Source organism: Mesocricetus auratus, unplaced genomic scaffold, assembly GCF_017639785.1.
Source record: "Mesocricetus auratus isolate SY011 unplaced genomic scaffold, BCM_Maur_2.0 Super-Scaffold_100676, whole genome shotgun sequence".
Classification (NCBI taxonomy): domain Eukaryota; kingdom Metazoa; phylum Chordata; class Mammalia; order Rodentia; family Cricetidae; genus Mesocricetus; species Mesocricetus auratus.
The window spans coordinates 51,564,478-51,586,910 of record NW_024429266.1 but is presented as its reverse complement, the minus strand read 5'-3'; the positions used below and the strand labels follow the sequence as shown (position 1 = coordinate 51,586,910).

Below are 22,433 nucleotides of genomic sequence, written 5' to 3'. Positions count from 1 at the left end.
AATGGGCTGTTAAGTAGACAGTTGTAGAAATATGTCCCAGTGGAGATCACTGAAGATGTAGAAGTTATGTTCTTTGTGCTGTGATGCCACTCACAGATAAGTGCAGACGCCAGCCTCATCATGTCCATGAACATTATCCACCATCAGAACTGCCTGCTTCTGTGATACTGTCCAGTGAAAAGCCACAAACCCTTCCATAGGGGAGACTCAAGGAGGAAAGTCTAAAGGACTAGATAGAGAAGTATTGCCTTCTGATGCTTGCCGTTGATCACTCTTCGTTTTCCTCAACAATAAACAAAACAAGAAAACTATTATCCCTTTAAAGAAGAAACTGTTTCCCTGTCAATTTTGCCTTTTTCTCCCTCTAGGAATAGTGCAAGGTGCTGCACCCTAGTATAGGGATTAATAGCCAGTTTTGTGTGATGCACTAATGACGTAATTAGAACATAAAATAAAGTGTGCTGTACAGACACTGATGGTATATTGTCAAGAAAATTTAAAGAAGCCAGACAAGGGATGCCATAAGCAGCAAACCTAATTAAATGCCTTAAATACTTAATGTGATCAGCTGGTGCAAATTTCATCAAAGGTGTTGTTTCCATTACATCTGAAAGTTATTACTGAATCTTTAGATCTTAGACCCTATAGAACTGACTTGTAACAAACTTCAGGGTTTTTGTTTTAATAATTAGGATCAGTGAAAGTGTTTTGAAAATGGTTTCGATTGCATTAAGCAAATTTTAACAGGCACATATGTATTTCACATATGAACATGCAGCACATTTCATATAAACAAGGAAGGTAATAATTGAAATTTTATTATGGTTATCAATATTATTTCTTGGTAACAAAGTAAGCATTTACAAAATTCAAAATAAATGCACTGTATTGAGGATGAAGATGGCTTTAAACATAGTAGATACGCACATTCAATTTCATGCTTCTCATGAGTGCTGAATTCTGTGAGATACCTGTACGAGGTCTCTTATGTGAATCTTATGTGAATCATCAGCACAAACCAATTTTTAGGTTCCTGTTTTTATTCTATGTGCTTTTAACATACACTGTATTTGTTTAAGGACAATTTATTAGGTTCAGTCATAACATGTATAAATATGATTGAGAGCATCAAGTAGTAATTTTCATTTATTGTGTAGACAACAGCCAATTTACAAAGTTCTATTTCCTACATGTATACAAAATTAGGTTCTCTTGCTATTTTTATGTTTGATTAATTATGCACTAACAGATAGTGAGGAAATGACAGTATGTGAAGCATAAATTCCCAAATGTTAATTTAGTTAGCCTTCCTGCAGCAGCTATACAGACCCACAGCACTCTTACATTCTTCTATGTATCTCCAGAAATAGCATTCTAAACTACAAGATCATCAGTAGAACAAGGAGGACATCTTGAGGTCATTTCAGAAACGCACACATTGGTATTCTTATAATTAAGTCCACACTCAGTTGGTGTTTAAAAAATGGATCCTTCAAGCAAATTAATGATTTAGATATAAAATGTATAGTTTCTTCGGGGAAAAAAAGGGCAATGTTTCTCAAGAGCATTTAGAATAGCTTGAAAGCACTCTCCCTAATATCATCTAGCTCACTGTTTCTCTCTTCTCTCTCTCTCTTTCATACATACACACATGCACCCACACCTTCACTCTCACACACACATACTCTCTCACACATACACACACCTTACACACTCACAAACTCATACTTAGGCTCACTCACACACACAACACACTTATACACACATTCTTGCTGATTGATAGATACATTTTTAAAATAAGCATAAAACTGTACAAAACATTTTGACAAAACTTAAATATTTTTCGACAGTGGTAAGATTGGACACAGATTCCACAAACCCCTGCACAGCCATTTTCTTTCACTGGTTCTAGAAAAATAGAAATAACTAATTTGAGCTTTTTGAGTTGTCCCACTTGAGCCCTCTCCTATGAACTCTGAGCTAGAGCTGGGCTCGCAGGACCATTGGCAGAAAGTTCTGGCTCTTCAGTACCACTGGGGGACTCAGAAGCTCCCGAAGCTCCACCGTCTTCCTGAGTTTTATTCGGAGCACCAGCTGGATGAACACAGTTAGCATCCTGCTTGTCTTCACCAACTTCATTGTGAAATTCAATTCTGTCTTGACTGTTGGCTTTCTTCACTTGTCCATTCTGGGCAGGGTAGGTGCTGGCAATGACATCATAGAGGAACTGGTATTGCTCCTGGTGGAAGAAAGCACCAAAACTTACATGGAGAGAGTTCTTGTGTCCAGAAGAAATGTGCAAGCACTACTAACTGCCTCCTTTTAAATGTCTAGATGACAGAAAATGCACTCATCATTTATGAGTGCTAGCAGGAATCACCTCATTCAAGAAACTTGCTCAAATCCACAAATTAAAGTGAAATGCCCCATTCACCTTTTTATGCTTTCTATGTAAACTCAATTATTTGATTATTTAATACTTATGTGCCTTTGAGTTTCTTTAGAGCCAATGCATTTCTCAGGTGTTCAAATATTTTTTAAAATTCATAGTGCAAACTCAGTTCACATAAAAGCTTTGTATATTAAGCCGGGCGTTGGTGGCGCACGCCTTTAATCCCAGCACTCGGGAGGCAGAGGCAGGCGGATATCTGTGAGTTCGAGGCCAGCCTGGTCTACAAGAGCTAGTTCCAGGACAGCCTCCAAAGCTACAGAGAAACCCTGTCTCGAAAAACCAAAAAAAAAAAAAAAAAAGCTTTGTATATTTTGGTGAGAAATTACATCGAGAATAAGTTCTCAATTGCTGCTGTTCAACTCCAGCTAGCTACCACTGCAGACAGAGGATACACTGATTGCATAAATGTAACACATACTGCTTTCCATTGTATAGACAACACTGTGCAATGTGAACTGCAGCCTCTTGATTCTGGGCTGGCCTCAGGATTGTGTTGGTTGAAAGTCATATTGAGATAGTTATAGGCCTAGACTTCAAGAGTTGGCACACCTCTTTCTGCCGATTCTCTTAATGTGCTGCCATTTTGTAAGCTTGGGTTAGCCTTCTGCATATACCAACTGACTACTCATTCCTGCTGTCAAGGGTAAACGACAGTCACTTGACAGTTTACTGTCAGCAGAGATTGCTTTAGGTCATTCAGACCTAAGTGGCTATATTAGCTGAGAGCAGACATAAGAACCTGGGCCTCATTGGCTATCCCCAGGGAACTCAGTAGATCAATAGAATATCTCTGAAATGCCTGATGTTATTGAAGCCACTAAATTTGGACCTGGTTTGTTATACAAGACTAGCTGATAATTGTTTAAAGAAAGGAAAATTAAACAATGAATGGGCACTTAAGGATGTAACTATGTAGCCTGTCACAACAAATTGCTGACCAACTCTAAGGTCTTATTTCTATTGATTGTCCTTTTTTGAGATTTAGAATGTAAAAATGAGTGGGAAAACATAAAAAAGAGAAGAGAACAGAAGGGAAGAGAGGAGAAGAGAAAGTGAAGTACCCACAAAGAAACCAGATGACTTGGAAGTGACATCAAGGGACACTTACATAGGTGCACACCATCCCTGGCCGTGCTTTGCGTAGAGATTTTACCACTTGAAAAACATCAACCACTTCTTCTGTTTCTGCACTTTCCAAGAGGTTGAACAAAGCACAAAACAAACCTGTCTGCTGGGATCCATCTCTGCCAAAAGAATAGGAGATTCAAAAAAGTAGAAAATGAAATAATTCAGCTTTTTATTTCAAAAATGCTACTAGCATGTACCCTGAGAGGTGGGATATGGTTTTGTTTCATATCTACTAGGGGCATCCTTCTCTAATTTTTTAAAGGGCCAAATTAATTTCTGTTAATGCATTTGGGTACAGACTTATCCAATATATGACTGTGACATTGTTGATTCTGTGACTTCATGAGATGTAGATTGGAAGAGAGTTGGTCATGGGGGAACAGGAAGTTGAGTGGGTGGGGGTAGAACAGGGGGAAGAGGGAATCATAGGATAGAAGACAGATCAGGCACCAGAGTGACCTCGAGTGATCTAAAGGGATAACACCAATTGGCAAGCTAAGCAATAGTGGGGAGACCACCTCGAATGCCCATTCCTGATAATGAACTTGATGTCTATAACCATCCAGGAGCCTTCATCCTGTGACTGATGGAAGCAGAGGCAAACACACAATTAATCACTGAACTGAACCCAAGGAACCCAGTGACAGAGAGAGAGGAGTGATGAGCAAATTGGCAAAGATTAGGCTGGCAAAACCAGCAGAGACAGCTGATCTGAACAGGGGAGAGCTCTTGGACCCCAGACCGACAGTGAGGAGACCAGCATGGGACTGATCTGGACCCCCCAAATGTGAGTGTCAGCGAGAAGGCCTGGGCAACCTATGGGGCCCTGAGTTGTGGATCAGTGTCTATCCCTGGAATACAAACAGTCATCGTGTGCCTATAGCACAAAGAGGAATGCTCTCTCAGCCTGGACTCTTAGGGGAGTGCCTGGACCCTACCCAGAGTGAAATGACAGACTCTAGATATCCCCTATGTGGAAGGATTTGGCAATAGGGTGGGATGGTGGGGGGAAGGTGAGTGCGGGAGGAGGGGAGGGAGAGGGAACTGGGATTGACATGTAAAACAAGCTATTTAAAATTAAAATAAAAATGATAAAAATATATACTTTTTAATGTTTAGTGCTTTGTGTCTTTAAATCCACTTTTAGCAATGTGTTGGGCTGTTAGAATGAATATAATAAGGTCAATTTGGTAGGTGAGGAAACAAAGATTCAGGAAGCATCCAAGCACTTTCAGAAACAAATTAAGCCCAAATACTAGCCATACAACACTTCCCTTCTCTGCTTCTCCCACCACGTTTAACAGTGTTCAGCTTCTACATCGGTGGGGAAACAATGCTTGACAGAATTATTCACTAAAACAAAAACCACCAAATAATTTACCAACCACAAAAGAAAGAATGAATAATGGTAGAAAACACAACACAGCTTCATTTCAGACCTCATGTAATCAGTAGATACTCGGCATTACACTTCACTAAGAAACATGCGGTGACACCCTAACAGTACAGTCAAGGCTAAACTTCTGTCCTTCCTTTTTCTTTCCACATAAATTTTACTTTAAAATTCAAATAATCCTGAGAAAAGGTACACAAATGAGGGCTTGTATCTGTATCTGTGATGCCAGTAATGAGGACTTTCAAAACTTGTAAAAGCATTTCGCCTGATATACAGTGTTCATTGTGTCTTCCTATTATGCATCTTTTCAATCTGTCTTGAGGAGGTTATGTAGCTGTCTCTTGCAGGTGACAGTTAAGTGTCTGCATAGAGAGAACTAATGAAATTAAATATTATTTGCATGAGTGATTTTGAGGATCATCACAGATGGGTTTAAGGACAAATTGCCAAACACTGAAATTTCAGTTCATGTTTAAAATAAGGCCACATGGGAAGGCTCAGTAGACAGAGGTGCTTGTACTCAGTTCTGGTGACCTGAGTTAGTTATTGAATCCCACAAAGTGACTGCAGGAAAGTGTTTCTGACAGCTGTTCTCTGACCTCCTCATACATGATATGGGCTGAACACACGCACACACACACACACACACACACACACACACACACACACACACTATTGTAAAAGTTTAAAAATAAATAGCTTAAAATATTTTTACTGGAAACACCATTCAGTCTGTTCTCAGGTTCTGTAATATCCATCAGAATGAATGCAATGAACGTAATTCTATACATAATGAAATCTATTGGCCAGTCCATTCATATATTTCTCTGTCATTTTTCTGTTTGTTTATCACATATAAGATTCCAAGTCTAATGCTAGGTGATGAAGAGTCAAAGGTTACATGAAATGATAATGAACAGCTGCCAGCCTAGAATTACTGATTCTGTAACATGCATTGTGTAAATTGTAATAGTAGCTGTGTTGCAGGTGAATAGCATGAGAGTGAAATGATTCATGTGGATCATCACACATTCTACATAACAGGAGAATATAATGCAATACAGATAAAGAGTCCTGACAGCTTTAGAGTACATTCCATCAGCCCCCTGACCTGCAGTGGACTAGGATTGGCGTGTGTTTGTGATACTTCATCCCTTCAGGGCAACTCTTGGGAAGCTTCTGTTTGAGGTTCTGAATCATAGACACCAGATCTTTGGGCTCTGCAGGGAGCTCTTCCCCACTCCACGTGGTACACTGGTACTGGTACACAGTTCTGGGCTCCTTCCTCTGCAATCAGAAGTGAAGGGAACATTAACACAAATGAAGTTCAGTCCACTTTATCCTTTGACAGTTGAGTTTTCTTCACAGTTGTTTTTATTCAAATAACTTACAATTTTTATTCAGAACCATTATATAGACAGTAGCCTTGATGGCATAAAATACTTTATGTTAGTTTGCTATCAGATTACTTACATCATAAGTAAATATTTTCAAAAGTGTTTACCTACCTTAGAATGTCTCAGTTCAAAGGCACGGAGAGTGTAGGCTGAGGATTTGTTGGTATCTTTCATAACTACTTCCATGTCTCCGTAAGTCTGCTTTCCTTCTCCCCAGTATTGAGCACAGACTTCCTAGATAAAAAGAACATGACTTACCAGATTCTACATAGGTATTGGGTGTGCTATTTAAAGCATTTAGATCCCCAATCTCTTCTTACCTCTTTTTTATTAATTTGAAATTATTGTATTCTAAAATGGAAACCTTTTTACAAATCTAAAATCTACTTCAGATACAATGAAGATCCTTTCACTGCATGACGTTTGCTTGTGAACAATCCAGGTAATCCAAGGGTAATTTTATCATCTCTGGAAGAGGAGTTTGAGATTTGTCCCACTTTTTAAACCCCTGTTATCCAACCTCTTAAAAATTCCGTAAAATGAACTGACATCACCTGCGACCCTTCCAACAAACTGGACCCCACTATTCCTCCACTGGTCCTTGAGAACAGAGTTTGTTTTGCTCTGAGACTTCACCCAGAATCTTGATATCCAGCTCTACAAGAAGTTACACTGAGGCAGCATCTAAACAAAGGGTCAGGGTGGAGAGTAAGGGAAAAGCAGGTCTCTACAAACTAGCATCCCATATTTACTGACAACACACAGAGCCACTGACAGGAGACAAAGGTAAAGAAGGGAGCTGGAGAGGAAGAGAAATAGAGAGGCAGAGAGATGAAAGTTAGAGACAGAGAAGAGATAGCAAAGGGGCCTGGGCAGACAGGATCTATAAAGGAGAGATAAAAGAGAAGAGAAGGGGGAGATGAAGACAGAGACAGTAATGGATCATGGTGCCTGCTTATAAGAGTTTTCACTAAATAAACTCCACCATATGGCAGAACTAAAATCGTATTAAATGGTATACCACTGGAGAGTTTTAATGGTATCTCTAGATAGTAAGGAAAATACCAAACATATGTCACATAGATTAAGTAAAAAGTAAAAGTACATGGAAAGTTTAAATCTAATTACAGAATTGTATGGCAATAACATCAGGTGGGAACAGAGATTAAAGAATATAGCTTAAGATTTCAAAAAGTTAGGGGTTAGGAGGGGCAGAGGAGGGTCACTGAGGTACAAAGGATGTTTGCATATTGAGAATGGATTTTGCCATATAAATATAGGACAAATGCAGGAAGGTATAACCTTCACAATGTAAGTGCCTCCCTTCCCCATTCCAGGGACTGAAAGAATGTCAGAATCCAGACATAAGATAATGGAGCCAACCTGGCAATGGTGCCAGGAACACTAATGAGGTGGACTGTGTCACAGGGGTATCAAAACATGGAGAACACAGCAATAAACGAGAAATTCAAGAATGGAAAATGGCACAAACCTGGTCTCCACTTGTTAACTCTGTCAACATCACAATAACCTTGACCTTCCTTTGGAATATCATCTGCCAGAAGTCACCAATGGTCTCTTTTAGTGGTCCCTGAGCAGCGATCATCATCTCTGGTTTCCAATAACTCTAAAAATCACAAGGTGGAATTTGTTAGTGCTGCTATCAAAAAGACAGCAATAGACTATTAAATAATTTGAAATATAGTTGTTTTAGTATCATTGCCATTAATAGACAAAGTTATTCTCAAGTCCAAGAAAAATGCAGTATCTATTCATAAAATGGTTTATTCACAACTAATAATGTGAAATTAGAGTTAAAACATGCAATGCAACCTTTCAAAACTAACTTTTCTTATAAAGACTTTTTCTGTTAGTTATTTTAATTGTAAAGTTAATTAACATAGGCATTTAAAATTATTCTTATCATGCATCTATATTAACTTGTGTCATAGCATTATGTGATATGACATAACATAATTAAGCTAATACTCACTACAGTGTGAGTTGCAGGAGAAGAAATAAATTCAACTGAATACTTAAGTCTTTACTGGATCCCCTTTTTAGCTTTTGGTTTATATATTGTTCTTATTTTCCAAAAAGGTGTATCACATAAACTCATATGAGAGACTTTCAAAATGCAGACATGTGACTATCAAGACCAGTACTGGGGTGGTCCCAATATTAATAACTAATTCTAGATAACTAAGTGAAAAGGTTTTCACTGTATCATCATATAAATTCAGTTTTGCTGATTTGAATAACTCATGTTTTCTCCTAATTGTATTTATTCTAATTTTATTTTTTAAACTAGTTGCTATTGTGTTTAACATAAAATATGAGCAATAGCATTTCCTTGTTCTGAATCAACTGATAAAGTTTTATACTATCTTTTACTAAGTTTGATACATTTAAAATGGTATTACCAGGTGAAAGCTTTGTGCCTCTGAATATGAGATTATCACTGAGCTTATCAAGTGGACATACCCACACAGACATGATCTCCAAAGAGTCAGATCCTGGTTTGGAAGTGTAGATACGTACCATCACAAATGATGCGTTGATATATTTGCTGGTTTCCTCTGAGTCACTGTCGTCATCAGAAGATGCCTCTGAGTCAGGCTCACTCTCTTTGCTCATCTCCAGCTCATGCTTAAGCGGGACTCTGTTAAAGTCATCTACGTAAAAACAAAGAGTAGCAAGTCTTCCCAGAAAAGTAAGCAGAGCTGAGGATTGAGCTCACCTATAGAGAATCTCTCAGTGAGAAAACATTCCATGGTGCAATCAAAAATTCAAATGAAAAGTAATCAAATTTGTGACTGGCAGATAGGTAGAAATGAAAAGGAAGTTCAGAATTAAATGTTCTGATCTAACGGCAATAAGAGTCTAATCATTAAGTCATTCAATACTTAATGATAAAAATTAGTTTTGGAAATCCAAAAAAGAAGAAAGTACCCAAAGAGGTTCCAGTAAAAAGAGTACCAGTCATAAAAAGTAGCATATTACGCTCCAACTGATTGTTCAGTGTTTGATATGCACACCGTAGTTATTTGTGGGATATCATTTTATGGTTAACATAAATTAAATTCATATCTTAGATTTTTGTTTTCAATGTTATTTAATTAACATTAAATTAACAATTTCTGCTAACTACATTATTCAGATTAATTGCTATTTAATCTAATTTTATTTGGTGCTAAAGCATTCCTTGTTTCTCAATATTTTAAATGAGCAAAATTTCAGATGATGAAATATTTAACTACATTACTATCAGTTCCATATTTTTGCTGTATTAAGAGGGACTTCTGCAAAAATTAAGTAGGTCAGCCATCCATTGCCTTGATTTATCTAGTTGTCTTGTTTATTAGCTTGGATTATATTTCACCCATGCTAATTTTGCTATAGGCAGCTGGATGCAATCAAAGCAGCATCAGGTGTGATCCTGTCAATAACACTAAATAGAATTAAAGCTTTAAAAATTGTTCATATATCAATGTAGTAAATTTAGTGACTGACAATTTATTGAACATCTCCACCTTTCCCCAACCTCTCAGGCATCAATGATAAACAGAACAAATGACTGTTAGAAACCCTGTTATTTTGTGATTACGTTGGCATATACTATAAACAGGATAAAACTAACAATGAAGACCAAGCCTTTCTTTGCCCCTGCTCAGAGGCTTCATCTTCTTATAACCTATTTCTGTTTTATTGTTTTTTCAAATGTGCATGGGTTCAGGGGAAGAAAACACACTAAATACTGTCCAGCTTCTGGTGTTCACTGAAAATATTGGGATCCAAACAATCTGCTAAAACTAAATTTTAGATAACCACAAACCTCTTTTCAATTAAAAATCAAGTACATGTCTTAGATTAAATAAGTTCCAGCATGGTTTAGCTTTATCTGATACAAGATATAAAAGTAAACTACATACATGGAATAACATTAGAATTCCTGTTTTTCTTTTTATTTTCATCTTGATTTCCAATGTGCTGTGTCCTCCAGCTCCTGTATGAAGGAAGTCTCTAGGGAAAACAAACAAATAAAAATCTTCCTTTAAAATCTGAATATCTCCTTAATTATCGTAACCTAGATATCACTTAAAGAGAAGAACTTCATCAATGCCTGTGAAATTTGTGTAACTCCCCATGGGTGACAGTTTTTAAATTTGACTCTGATGCTTTCCTTTGTTATTGCTCATATGTTTTGTGGCTTTGACATGTCGAATTGGGACTGAAAAATGTCATTTGTACCTAATAGAATTTGCTTCTTAGTTATGAGATGATTGATAACAAGGTAATATAGCTTGTTCTTTCATCAGACAAAAACACAAAGTACAGATTTTCATTACTATCCATCCTGTAACAGGAAATTATTGTAAATGAACAGGTCTGGCTCATAAAAAAGATACCCAAAGGATGTAAGACCCCATCCACTGGGAGACAGAGCAAGGATACAACAATTGAAATCCATTTGAAAAATTCATTTGAAAATAGAATGTTTAAACAAAGACATCCTATCCAGTAAAGCATTTTACAAATATCTACCATGAAACACACAGGGGCAGCTGCAGCTGTGATCTATGAGGTCAAGGATGCATCTCCATCTGGCAAAGGGATCTGACATTGTTTCTGTGATGCTGAGTTTTCAGACTTACAAGGGTATGGATGGTATAGAATTTTTCAATAAGGTTCCAAAAGGCCACCAAGGTCATCTAGTGTGTAGCAAGGCTGGATGTCCTGCATGGAACTCTGGAGTGATGTTGGTGTGAAGCTGTGAGGGTAAAGCCTAAGCTGCAATGGAGACTTCAGGATATTGATGATACCTGAAATATGGACTATTTGCCAAGTGGGGATGGTAGCTAAAGGGTCTGTGATCCAACCCTGAGAACAACCACTTCCATCAGCTTTCTCCTCCATAATGAAATAAGCCATCAAACCATAAACCAGATTAAACCTTTCCTCCATTCCTCCCTCCTGCTTTGTCTAAACTGTTTTTGTTTGTTTGAGATAGTGTTTCTCTGTGTAGCTTTGTATACCAGGGCTGGCCTTGAACTCAGAGATCCACCTGCCTCTGCCTCCCCGGTGCTGGAATTAAAGGAATTGGTCATCACTGCCTGGCCTAAGTGGTTTCTTTTGTTTGTTTGTTTTTTGTTTTGGTTTTGGTACCTGGTCAAGCAATGAAAAATGTAAGTAACATAGAAAACCAGTTACCTTGGAAAAAACTATATCATGTTGCGAGAGGCCCCCCAAAAACCATTCTCTTAAAGCAGCAAGAATTTAGTATTCTAAGAGGAACTGGTGGAATATCTTCTAATAGTGAGATATGCAGAATTGTTTACTCTTCAATCCCTGATTTTTTTTTTTTTTGGTTTTACGAGACAGGGTTTCTCTGTATTGTTTTGGAGGCTGTCGGTCCAGCCTGGCCTCGAACTCACAGAGATCCGCCTGTCTCTGCCTCCCGGGTGCATGAGCCACCACCACCCAGCCAATCCCTGATTCTTTCAACTGCTCACAAGCCTAAGCCTCTCAGTAAAGCTGACAGTGTGTAGGGCAGTACAGCAATAGTTAGGAGAAGAGGACACTGGTGAAGAGGCCACCACTTCCTAGTAGAATAAGTAAGGGCAGGGTCCCAGGGACAACTGCATGTGATTTTGAATAATGCTAGAATATATAAGAAATGAAAGATTAGCTGAAAGGGGTACTCCATGATGCAGTTTTCTTGTGGTCATTATTCATGATGGTGTAGGATTTTGCAATGATCCATTTAGTTAGAGACATATACTCTATTCAACCCTTTACCTTCAAGTAAGCCCAGTAGACTTGCTAGTTCCTTGACTTGAACTCTGATGGAATTGTGACTTTGGTTTCTTGTTGGGTGTCCTATCTGGGGTGAACAGAAGTCTGTTCATTTTCCATAAGGAAAGCTAATGCAGCACTGTGGTATCTCAGAAAATACCTTTCTTTCAACCTTCTGCCTGTCCTCAGCAAAAGTACATCCTGATCCTCTTCTCCCAACGGTTTCTTACCTTTTCTTTTTACACCAAGGAGATACAACATGATACCACCAAGAAGCTGAATCATTGCCAATCTTAAATGTGGCAATAGGGTGGGAGGGAGGGTGGAAGGGGAGTGCGGGAGGAGGGGAGGGAGAGGGAACTGGGATTGACATGTAAAACAAGCTATTTAAAATTAAAAAAAAACTAACGATAAAAAATTATTAGCCTCCTAGTTTGAATAACAATTACATATTCTTTGCTCCCACTTGTAAACCATTTATACTAATTTCATAGACACAGAAACAATAACTTTAATTTCTTTCTTTCCCTCATATTGTAGTACTCGTTACTCAGTATCATCCACTCAGAGGTATCAGCTATCAATTTTAAGATGACCCGATCTCATTATTTTTAGATCTGGCAAGTAATGGGCTCTGTCCCACAGGAGTCTCATCTCCTTGGGTTAACCCAGCATTAATGAAGTAATTTATGTAACCTTGCCTTATTCTCACCTCCTGGGATCATTCTTTCTACTCCTCACCCATAGAGTTTCACTATTGCACCTTTGTCAATTTTATTGACATGACATCATGTCTAAACTAATGACTTGAACCATCCATGTTACTGAAAATTACTCTTCTTCCCAGTCATTTATTCTAGTAACTTTCTCCTAGAAATTTGTGTTTTAATCAGTCTCCAACATACTGTTCTTATGAATTTCTTTCTTGATTTCTATGTGACCCCTTATGTCATCATCCACTGCTTCAAATATTCATTTGCAAAGACCATCAACTCCTTTGCTGTTTTATTTTCACAGAACTGCTTTTCAGATCTATATGGGGTTACACAATCTTTATCCCCAGAGAACCCAATCAAAATCTCTGAATGGTGCTTTCAATTCATGGCCATAAGCATCAGTTGACCACACAACAGTTTCTGACAATCTTATTATCCTTGAAATAACTACTTTTAACCTTTCTTCCTCCTCAAGCATTAAGATCTATTTTGCCTTCCTTCCCCTGATTTCCTTCTACTATCCACTGATGATTTTGCTTTAAAATTCCATCATAAATTAAAAGCAATTGGAGTTGAAGTAATGTAATAACAGCTTGATATGATTATCATGTGTAGTAAACATATTTTGGAACATCCTACTTTTCGCAACAAATATGTATAATTATGTATTATTTAAACATTTTCCATATATTATTTACAAAAGGAAAGATACTCATTTATGAACTGATTCTACTTTCTGACATTCCATCACATTTGCCAACCACTCTGCATCTCCACTCTCATTCTCTTTCTGTCTGCTTGTCTCCAGTCTCTACATTCTGTCTGCTTGATGGAGTAGTGTCTCCAGGACTCTCCCAGATCTCTCCAATGTCCACTTGAAAAGCACTTTTACTCTTGTGCCTACAAGTGTCCTTGTCATCCAACATAAATGCATTCGTACCCGTTCAGTAAAAATCAAATTCCTATTTCTTTTAGTGACTATACATAAAATATTTACCTTTAATATGCCAGCATAATCAAACAAGTGTTCACATGTGACTTAGTAGGCTTGTGGTCAGTTCATCAGTTCAAAGGGAAATAAAATAATGCTAAAGCTCCCTAATTTTCAATCTTGCTTTTGTTTGCTAGTCCTCCACTATCGGGAAGGTGGTAGAACTCGGTATCATTAGATGCTGACCTCATCTTCCAAGCTCAGATCAGCTTTCATCCTAAACAGTCAAGTGGTCTGCATCTGATAAAAAGCACATCCCTTCTCTTATGGAACTGAATGTCTCAGTAAATTGGAAATTACAGGTGGTGTGGAAAAATTCACACAACTTTTGACACTTAGGTTGCTTGAGCATGGCTATATCAACACACTGAAATCATAGCAAACTACATCTCCAGTTGGATTTCAGAAGAATCAATAAAGAGGTGGAGACCCACATATTTATCCTCTATGTTCTGTCTACCAGCTCCAAGCAGTTCAACTTTCTAATCAGTTGTAAATTCTCTTAATTATTTCTTTTTGAAACCAAAACCAGACATAGTGTTTAAAGGTGAGATGCTACATTGCCTGTGGCAGACAATTCTGTGGCTATTGTGAATATTTTGAAACTCTTCATATAAGCTTGGTGAAAAAGAAGAATGTTACTTGTAGACTCAGACTTGAGGATTTAAACAAGCCTCTTACGTAACTGGTGTATAAATGCAGCCTTTATTATTTTTTTTGAGAACTCTCAGTCTTAGCTTCCTCATCTGTGCTCCTCTGGTTTGTAGCCAAGTAACTGGCAAGGAGATAAAAAAAACAGGCCCTATTCCTCAAAGCTACTTATAACCATTGTCAATGCTGTGACCATTACTACCTGGAATTCAGCCTCCAGAGGAGAGGGGTCACTGGGTGGATCTCTCTTCTTCATGTTCTGTAGACACGAATGTAACTCAGACAAATTCACTTCTGTTTCCCCAAACTGATTGTATTCCACTAATGCCTGATGGATCAAGATATACTGTGCCTACAAAAGAGCAAAGAACACCACACATAACTAAGATGTACTATAGAGCTCTATATGTCACATGTAACTAAAATATGCATACATACAAATTTTCCCACATTGGGAAGCTGTGTGATAAAAGAATATTGGTATCTGCAGCACTTAAATAGTCTCAAAATTGACTCTCACACTTTTCTATAATATGAACAAATTGAATTTTGGACTAAAACTCTAGAAGAAAAAATTATCTTGTCAAATAGAATATCCACTGTTTGTGACTTTCATTTTATATCTAGATTTTTTTTCACTAGCACATGGTATGTTACTTCCTCCAGTGGTTAATATTGAGATTGACATTAGTATTATTCAAGACTATAATCATTTTTAACATATGACGGAAAATATTTTGGTATACTATAGAGCATGTTATACAAAGTTTTTATATTATTTATCTTCAATGAAGAAGACTATTTAAGATCTAATATGCCAAACCCAAATTTAGCAATTCTAAATCCTTTTATCTCACTTGAGTCCTCTTTGTTTGCTTTGTTTAAGGAAAATATATGTTTTTGGTAAGTCTTTTAAACTGCCATCTCTGGTTTGGCATGTCTTTTGACTCTGTTTATTTTCTAGGTATCAATATATTTGTATAAATCTGTACTCCGGTCTATTTACACGAAAGTACATGTATTTTACTAATATCTATTCCCCTGTGGTTTCCATCTCTGTATCTGACCACGTATAGAGACACACACTGGATTGTTGTCTCCAACACTACAAGTCATTTGTTGTGATTTTTTTTCCATTCGCCACTATAGGTATTTAGGCTATTTCCTATATTTTGTTATTCTAAGTATGCTAAATCCTAAATCCAAGGAGCATTCCTGCACATGTTTCTTTTTATGGCCATTTACACAGGCAAACTTGTACTGTTGTCATAACAGACAATTTTAATAATAACTATCACTCCCAATTAGCAAATGCCACAGCATATGCACCAAACATGTCTAAGTGCTTCAACTTATACTTTCCTTTTTCCCAGTTTTGTTATTGTTATATGAGGTAAATACTGACTTTATCTCAGCACTATTTCCATTTTATGGATAGTTTATCTGAGGCATAGAAAGATGAAAAGAAATTCAACAGTATATAAAATGAACAATTCAGGGTCTGTATTTGAATTTCTGAACTCTAGTTCAAAGAGATATGTTCTTCCAGTATGTGGTGGTTACTGAATGTTAGCCTAGCACCTGGGAGGCTGAGGCAGGAGTTCTGATGCAAATTCAAGGCCGGGTAGGCTGTGTGAAAAAACAAACAAAACACAAGATGCTCTTGACCCGGGATACTATTCTATCTGCTAATGTTATGAAAAGTTGCCAACACCTGTTTCATCTTTCTCATCAGGCTCAGGAATGTAAATAACTTCACTGTCTGGGGAATACCTTAAGTGTATATTTCTTCCATGGAATGTTTCAACATAAATCCAAAATGCTTCTGATGGAGATTAGCTTGTTTTAGTTTTCAGAAGTTAAAACATCTTCTTCACCCACTGTTTGAATTTGTAATGATATGTATTTCTTTTATACTCCTCTCCATTGCCCCCAGAAGATATAAGTCATCAAACAAAAGTGAGCCTACTCATGAAAAATTTGACTGTACCTCCACTTGTACCATCAGACACCTCTGTCGCCTTAGTTTGACAACATAACCATAGACATCCACTTTGCCCTCTGCTTCCAAGCCTTCCAGCATAGCATCAATTCCAATGTAGGTGCCTGTGCGCCCAACACCAGCACTATGGGAACAAACATAAAAGTGAGAGGTATACCAGATGGCTCAGGGGGTGAAGGAGTTTGAATGACAAAACTGACTTGAGCATGATCCCTGAATTCCACTTACAAGTGGAAGGAGAGAACTGAATCTATAAATCTGTTCTCTATCTTAACACCACACACGTGTGTGTGGGTGTGCACGCACACACACACACACACACACACATTTTTTAAAGAAATAAAAGTGTGAGCCATGTTTACAAGGAAGAAGTGGAGCAGCCATGAAGGGTGGGCAAAAAGGCAAGTTTCACCTTGAAAATTATATACATATTTACATCCAGGCCTTTGTTATGTACTTACAAATCATAACATTAGTTTATGCCCCAGAAATGTATGCAATTATAAAATGTCCGTTTATTATAACAATAGCTGTTTGAGAAATAAATATTAAATTCATCTTAGCAGATTGGCAAATTGTTGAAAAAATGAAACTAGCCAATAAATGTCCCTTGCTGCCCAACAGAGTTGTAGAGAACAAGTCTTTACCTGCAGTGTACCACAATGGGGCCACTGAAGAAGTTGCTGAAAGCATTAACCCTCCGTCGGAGTTTGAGGAGCAGGTGGGGGTCTTCAGGAACTCCATGGTCTGGCCAGCTGGTAAACTGAATATGAGTCACGTCTCTTCCAGTTGTTTTCTCTTTTTTCTAGTCAAGAGACAATGCATTCTTTGAGATGGTTTCTTTCAAAGTGAACTCAGTGAGATAAATATGTAAAAGAGAGGAACTGTACAATAGACTTCTTGTGTAACTTTCCCCAAACCTTTGCTCAGATGCATGCTTCCTTCGTTTTCCAGCACTGCATTTCCTGTCCCATGAGAAGTCACACTAGACTCATATGCATCACTCAGTAAACCAGTGATAAGCAGAGCAAGGAAAAGTACGGAAAGCAGAAACTTTTCAGACTTTCTGTGCTGTGAAGTCAAAGTTAAAAATAATAAAATAAACTAAAAAAGAGATACTAATAAAGGAAGTGGATAGATGTAGATGGATGTTTAGAAACTAAGTAAACACTATCCTTACAGTGTTTTAGAATTCATCTACTTGGTTTCCTGGTAAGCAGGGTTATTTCCTACATATAGAAAATATAAATAATTATTTGGTTTACATTCCATTCTACACATTATCACACAAAGAATTATCTACTTTCAAAAGATAAACAATAAAATAATATCTTGCTTGTAAGTTTCCAATAGAAACTATATAAATCCACTGAGATAGATACCTCAGAATAATCACTGTGACAAGCTAGGCATTGGCCCCTAAACAGCTCGTGTGTGTGTGTGTGTGTGTGTGTGTGTGTGTGTGTGTGTGTGTGTGTATGATTGCTAATCCCCAAGAGCAAAAGCAGAGCAGGGAGTGACACAATCCCAGCAAAGGAGGCTGTAGGAGAAATACCTAGCAAACCTGATTGTTTGGTTTTTGTTTTCCTGAAGAAAATGTATCTGTGCTTTGGCGGAATAAAGTTCAGATTATCAAAACAAAACAAAGAAACAAAAAGCCTCCAACAAATAGAATTCAAAGAAAAGTGGAACTCAAATAAGGTATTCAAGTCTAAATTGCACTATTAAGATATACTTGGTAAATCAGAGTCTACATGTTTAAAGTGTGTTGTTACATTCACTGTAAAATGAAAGCCTGAACCCATCTGACTCCCCGTTTGACACCCTCAGCCTAAGGCAACTTCTAATCTATTTTCTGCATTTATAGACTCCTCTATCTGGAATTTTCCTGGAAATGGAAGTATGCAATAAGATATGACCTCTATTTAAACTCTTTCCAAGGCCACATTGACCTCATTCTTTGCTGAGTTGAATTCTCTCTCTCTCTCTCTCTCTCTCTCTCTCTCTCTCTCTCTCTCTCTCTCTCTCTCTCAGCTGTATAATTATAACTTGCTGCCTTGCTGCTTCTTAATATGCTCATGTGATGTGCCATTTTTAAAATATGCCTTCTATGATGCAGACAGGCTACTGACAGGCAGGACTGTTTGGTTTTCCGCTTAATAACCTTGTCACTGACTCAGCACATCTTGTGGCCCTTCCTCTTGCTACTTCAGAGGTTCAGTGTAACAGACTCTGTGACTGGTGTAGACAATGCATCAATCAGCAATTTAAATTTTATCTGGTCAGCTTTCATGGTTGCTTCAACCTGGCTCTTTCTCCTAAAGATCATTAAAAGTGATCTTTCCCAGATGTGTTTTAGTTCTCCACATTTAATATTCCTTAGGTGCACTTTTATAAAGAGCCATACCAAGCCAAAAGGTATGGAATGAAGCAAACTCACATGTGTGATGTTCAGCTTCTGAATGATGTAATCAGGACATCTTTTGTGTTCGTTGATCCTTACAACAACATCTCTGAAAGCCCGGGTGCCTTCCTCCATGCTTGGCCAGTATTCTGCACACTTGTTCTACAGTTTGAAAAAAAATCATTCGTGATTCCATTGTATCATAAAACAGTTTCTGCTTGCTCCTAAAATGCCAGCAACCACTAGTCTATTCGACTGATATTCCTCCAAATGTCGCATGTTTTTAATACTATGTGCACCTTAAGCTGAAACATGTTCTATTTCCCACTAATATTTCTGGATCGGTTTATCTTAACCAGTCAGCAGAAGGGCAATCTGCCCAGTCCTCACCACCTATTACAAGAAGACCACAAAAAATGATGAGCAAAAGTAGAGCGTTTACAGGTGGTCACTTTCTGGCTCAGGAAACCAGAGGCTTTTACTTCTCTTGACACTGAATCATGTATTTGTCCACTGCTTACCCAAGGCTTGTCAGTTTTGCTGTGGCCATTAACAAATAGTTTGTGAAGGTGGCATGCTACAATATTCAGAACTTACCACAATGTCAAATAAAAGCCTCAATATCTTCACTTGACTGTTTTACACACACACACACACACACACACACACACACACACACACACACACACTTTGCATACAGATTTAGGTTTCCTGCCTGCAGGGAAATGTAAATAAAATATTAGCAGGATTAAAAGAGAGCATTGTCTTTATTACTCATACCAGAAGTAGCTCATAATTTCCTAAGTTCCAACCTCAACCTTCTGGGCTCCTACCCTGTTTCCTTCTTCACATCGTGTGACCATGACAATAACTGTGGCTTTTTGTTCCCAGATCATCCTCCAGAAGTCATCAACAGTTTCATCCCGGGGTCCTAGTAATTAAGTACAAGTTTAGAAATACTTCCTCAGAAATTCTATAAAAACAAGTTTCCAGGAGCAACTACAGTATTTGAAATAAATTACCTTGTGCAGCAATATATTTCCTTGGTTCTTTGAAGCCCTGATTAAAACACACAAAGAGAAGAGCCATTTATAGAACACTTGTTTATTTAACATGCAAAATTATAAATTAGAAGAAGTTGATATAGCTCTATCATGGTTGTAAACACGTCTGGCCATTTTCAGATCATTGTAGGAGGGTATTAATGTACAATAAGGCATTTAATGGTGTTGAACAGGTTAGTTACCATTTGCAAACAGTATTTTTGACCTACATATATTTTTTCTATGTACTCCAAACAACTTTTATAATTAGACTTCATCTCATCTGGGATGGTGCAGCAATTAGCAAGATGAATCCCAGACTTTCCTTGTTTATAAACTGCTTGCCCTACAGTTACCTTCTGCTATTTAAACCTTTTTACCAGCCATGGAGCACTTTTACAGAGTTTCAACTCAACTCATTTTCTTGCAATAAATCCCTCTGGGAACACACCTACACTTCCACATATTAACTATTGCTGGAACATACTTTGGATTCCCTAGAGTCCTTTTATGCCATTCTGGATATGGAAAATAAAAACATTCATTATCTGTAATGACTGCTTTCTCTGCTCCACTGACAAGGGAGCCTTACAGACCCAGATAAGATACACTAATTCCTTGGAAAACACTCTCAAACACTTCAAATTTACCTTAGAAAAGGGGAAGTGCCATAGGAAGAGGTAGTGATGCCATTGCTTGAAACTTTGCTTATCAGATGTATTAATCCCCACTTAATTTTACTAACTCCAGTGATAGTATCAGTCATATGCATCTATTCATAAAGTACATGCTAAGCAACTACAGTATGTCAAGAACTCACCTAGCAGCTGACAAGATCTGCTTTCTAGGGGGATGAAGCTCAGTTGGAGAAACATAATTATAACTAGATCCCACCGTTAGCATACATATTTAAGCAGAATACATAAGCTATTTATTTTTAGAGTCTACCTAAATTCTTAAAAAATCTCTTAGTTACATTCCTTTGAAGGGCAAGACATTTGGAAAATACACTTGTGTACTCTAAAACAACACTTGATCACCATAATTGTTGTGGCCTGCAAAGGTCACTTGCCAAATCTCAGTTAAAATGAAGGTGAAAGTTATGACCAATGACTACGTTATTTTGGGGGAGGACTCTTCACATCTGAAAGTATTGCTTGCTCATGGAAACAAGCTTTGCAGAGAACACTTAAAGCAGAAAAAAGGAGTTTATACTATGGGGATCATGCACACATTCAGGAAAAACTTGTCAGCTCAGTGACATTCTAGGGCATGTTTTGAAATAGGAATATAAAAAGTGTTAGGTATCAAAAATATATGATGAAAGACAAGTTTTTGGTGGTATCTTCAGAGACCACTTGGGTATGCAACCCCAGTTTGATTCTCCTAACAAAGCTAAGACTAGTTGGCAATGAATTATGAAAGTTATTTAATTAATATATGGCAATAATTAAAAATGATGATTGAAAAACAGCAAATGCATCTAGAAAATTACAGTATGTTACAAAATAGCCATAATGATTTATGTGAATAATTTAGCTCTGGAAAACCACATAACATCTCAAAAAGTAACTTATCAATGATTAAAACACAGATGTCAAAGGTGTATGTTTCATGAGTGACTCAACTGGAAAAAATCTATCTAAATTGGTTTATGCTTTTACATAGATTGTGTGTAGCTGATTGAATTATTGTTTTCAAATCTTGTATTTACCCCCCCCAGAATATACCTGTAGATGAAAGTAGTGTCTTTGTGGATCTGAGAGTTAAAATGTGTCTTAAGTGCAATGATCAGTGCTCGTGTAAGTGAAATGGGCTGGATGTGAAAATACAGGAGCTGAAAATACAGGCAAGAAGACATGATGTGGAGGCAGAAACTGGAGAGAGGCAGCCATTAACCGGGAAAAGTAAGTATAGATACAAGTCCCCAGAAGCCAAAAGGTGGCCATTGAGGATTTTTTTCTCCCAGACAGCTTGAGTGAGCATGGTTCTACTGATAACTTGGCTTGAAAATTTTAGGTTCAAGAACACAGAGAATAGATTCATATTATTTTCCTGGTACTAATTTGTGACATTTTATTATGCTGGATCTCAGAAACTAATGCCTGTAAACTAATACATATCTCATGATAAGGTGAAATTTGACTTTCTACCTCAATAAAATGTTACACATTCATGTAAGTAAAAGATAAATGATGATAACCAAAGGGCCTCAATTTCAACTGCTCACCCTTTCAAAAACTTGAGAATCAGCATATAGCATAGCATACCATATACTTTGTTAAGAACTTATAGGAATGGATTATAAGTTAGAGCAACTGCCATGTGAAAATTTTTCTCAATATATGTTTTTATTTAAATTAGAAACATGAATGCTTCACATGTCAATCCCAGTTCCTTCTCCCACCCCTCCTCTCTTGTCCCTCCACCCTCCCTCCCAGCCCCCCACCCAATCCC

At 37.5% G+C, this 22,433-nt stretch overlaps 1 protein-coding gene across 5 annotated transcripts in view; it reads right to left on the bottom strand.

Moving 5' to 3' along the window:
* Positions 1–802: 802 nt before the first annotated feature.
* Ptprc (protein tyrosine phosphatase receptor type C) overlaps positions 803–22,433 on the bottom strand; it is a 104,624-nt gene continuing 82,993 nt past the window's right edge. For all 5 annotated transcript variants that reach the window (XM_021229172.2, XM_040737885.1, XM_021229175.2 and 2 more), the window contains 13 exons: positions 19,956–19,992; positions 19,767–19,864; positions 18,970–19,095; positions 17,177–17,334; positions 16,518–16,653; positions 14,730–14,879; positions 10,306–10,396; positions 8,915–9,048; positions 7,866–8,000; positions 6,485–6,607; positions 6,088–6,263; positions 3,561–3,696; positions 803–2,239 (listed from right to left, as the gene is read on the bottom strand). In XM_021229172.2, coding sequence (XP_021084831.1) covers positions 1,967–2,239; positions 3,561–3,696; positions 6,088–6,263; positions 6,485–6,607; positions 7,866–8,000; positions 8,915–9,048; positions 10,306–10,396; positions 14,730–14,879; positions 16,518–16,653; positions 17,177–17,334; positions 18,970–19,095; positions 19,767–19,864; positions 19,956–19,992 — 1,773 coding nt within the window. In that variant the 3' untranslated portion in view covers positions 803–1,966. The remainder of the gene's footprint in view (positions 2,240–3,560; positions 3,697–6,087; positions 6,264–6,484; positions 6,608–7,865; positions 8,001–8,914; positions 9,049–10,305; positions 10,397–14,729; positions 14,880–16,517; positions 16,654–17,176; positions 17,335–18,969; positions 19,096–19,766; positions 19,865–19,955; positions 19,993–22,433) is intronic.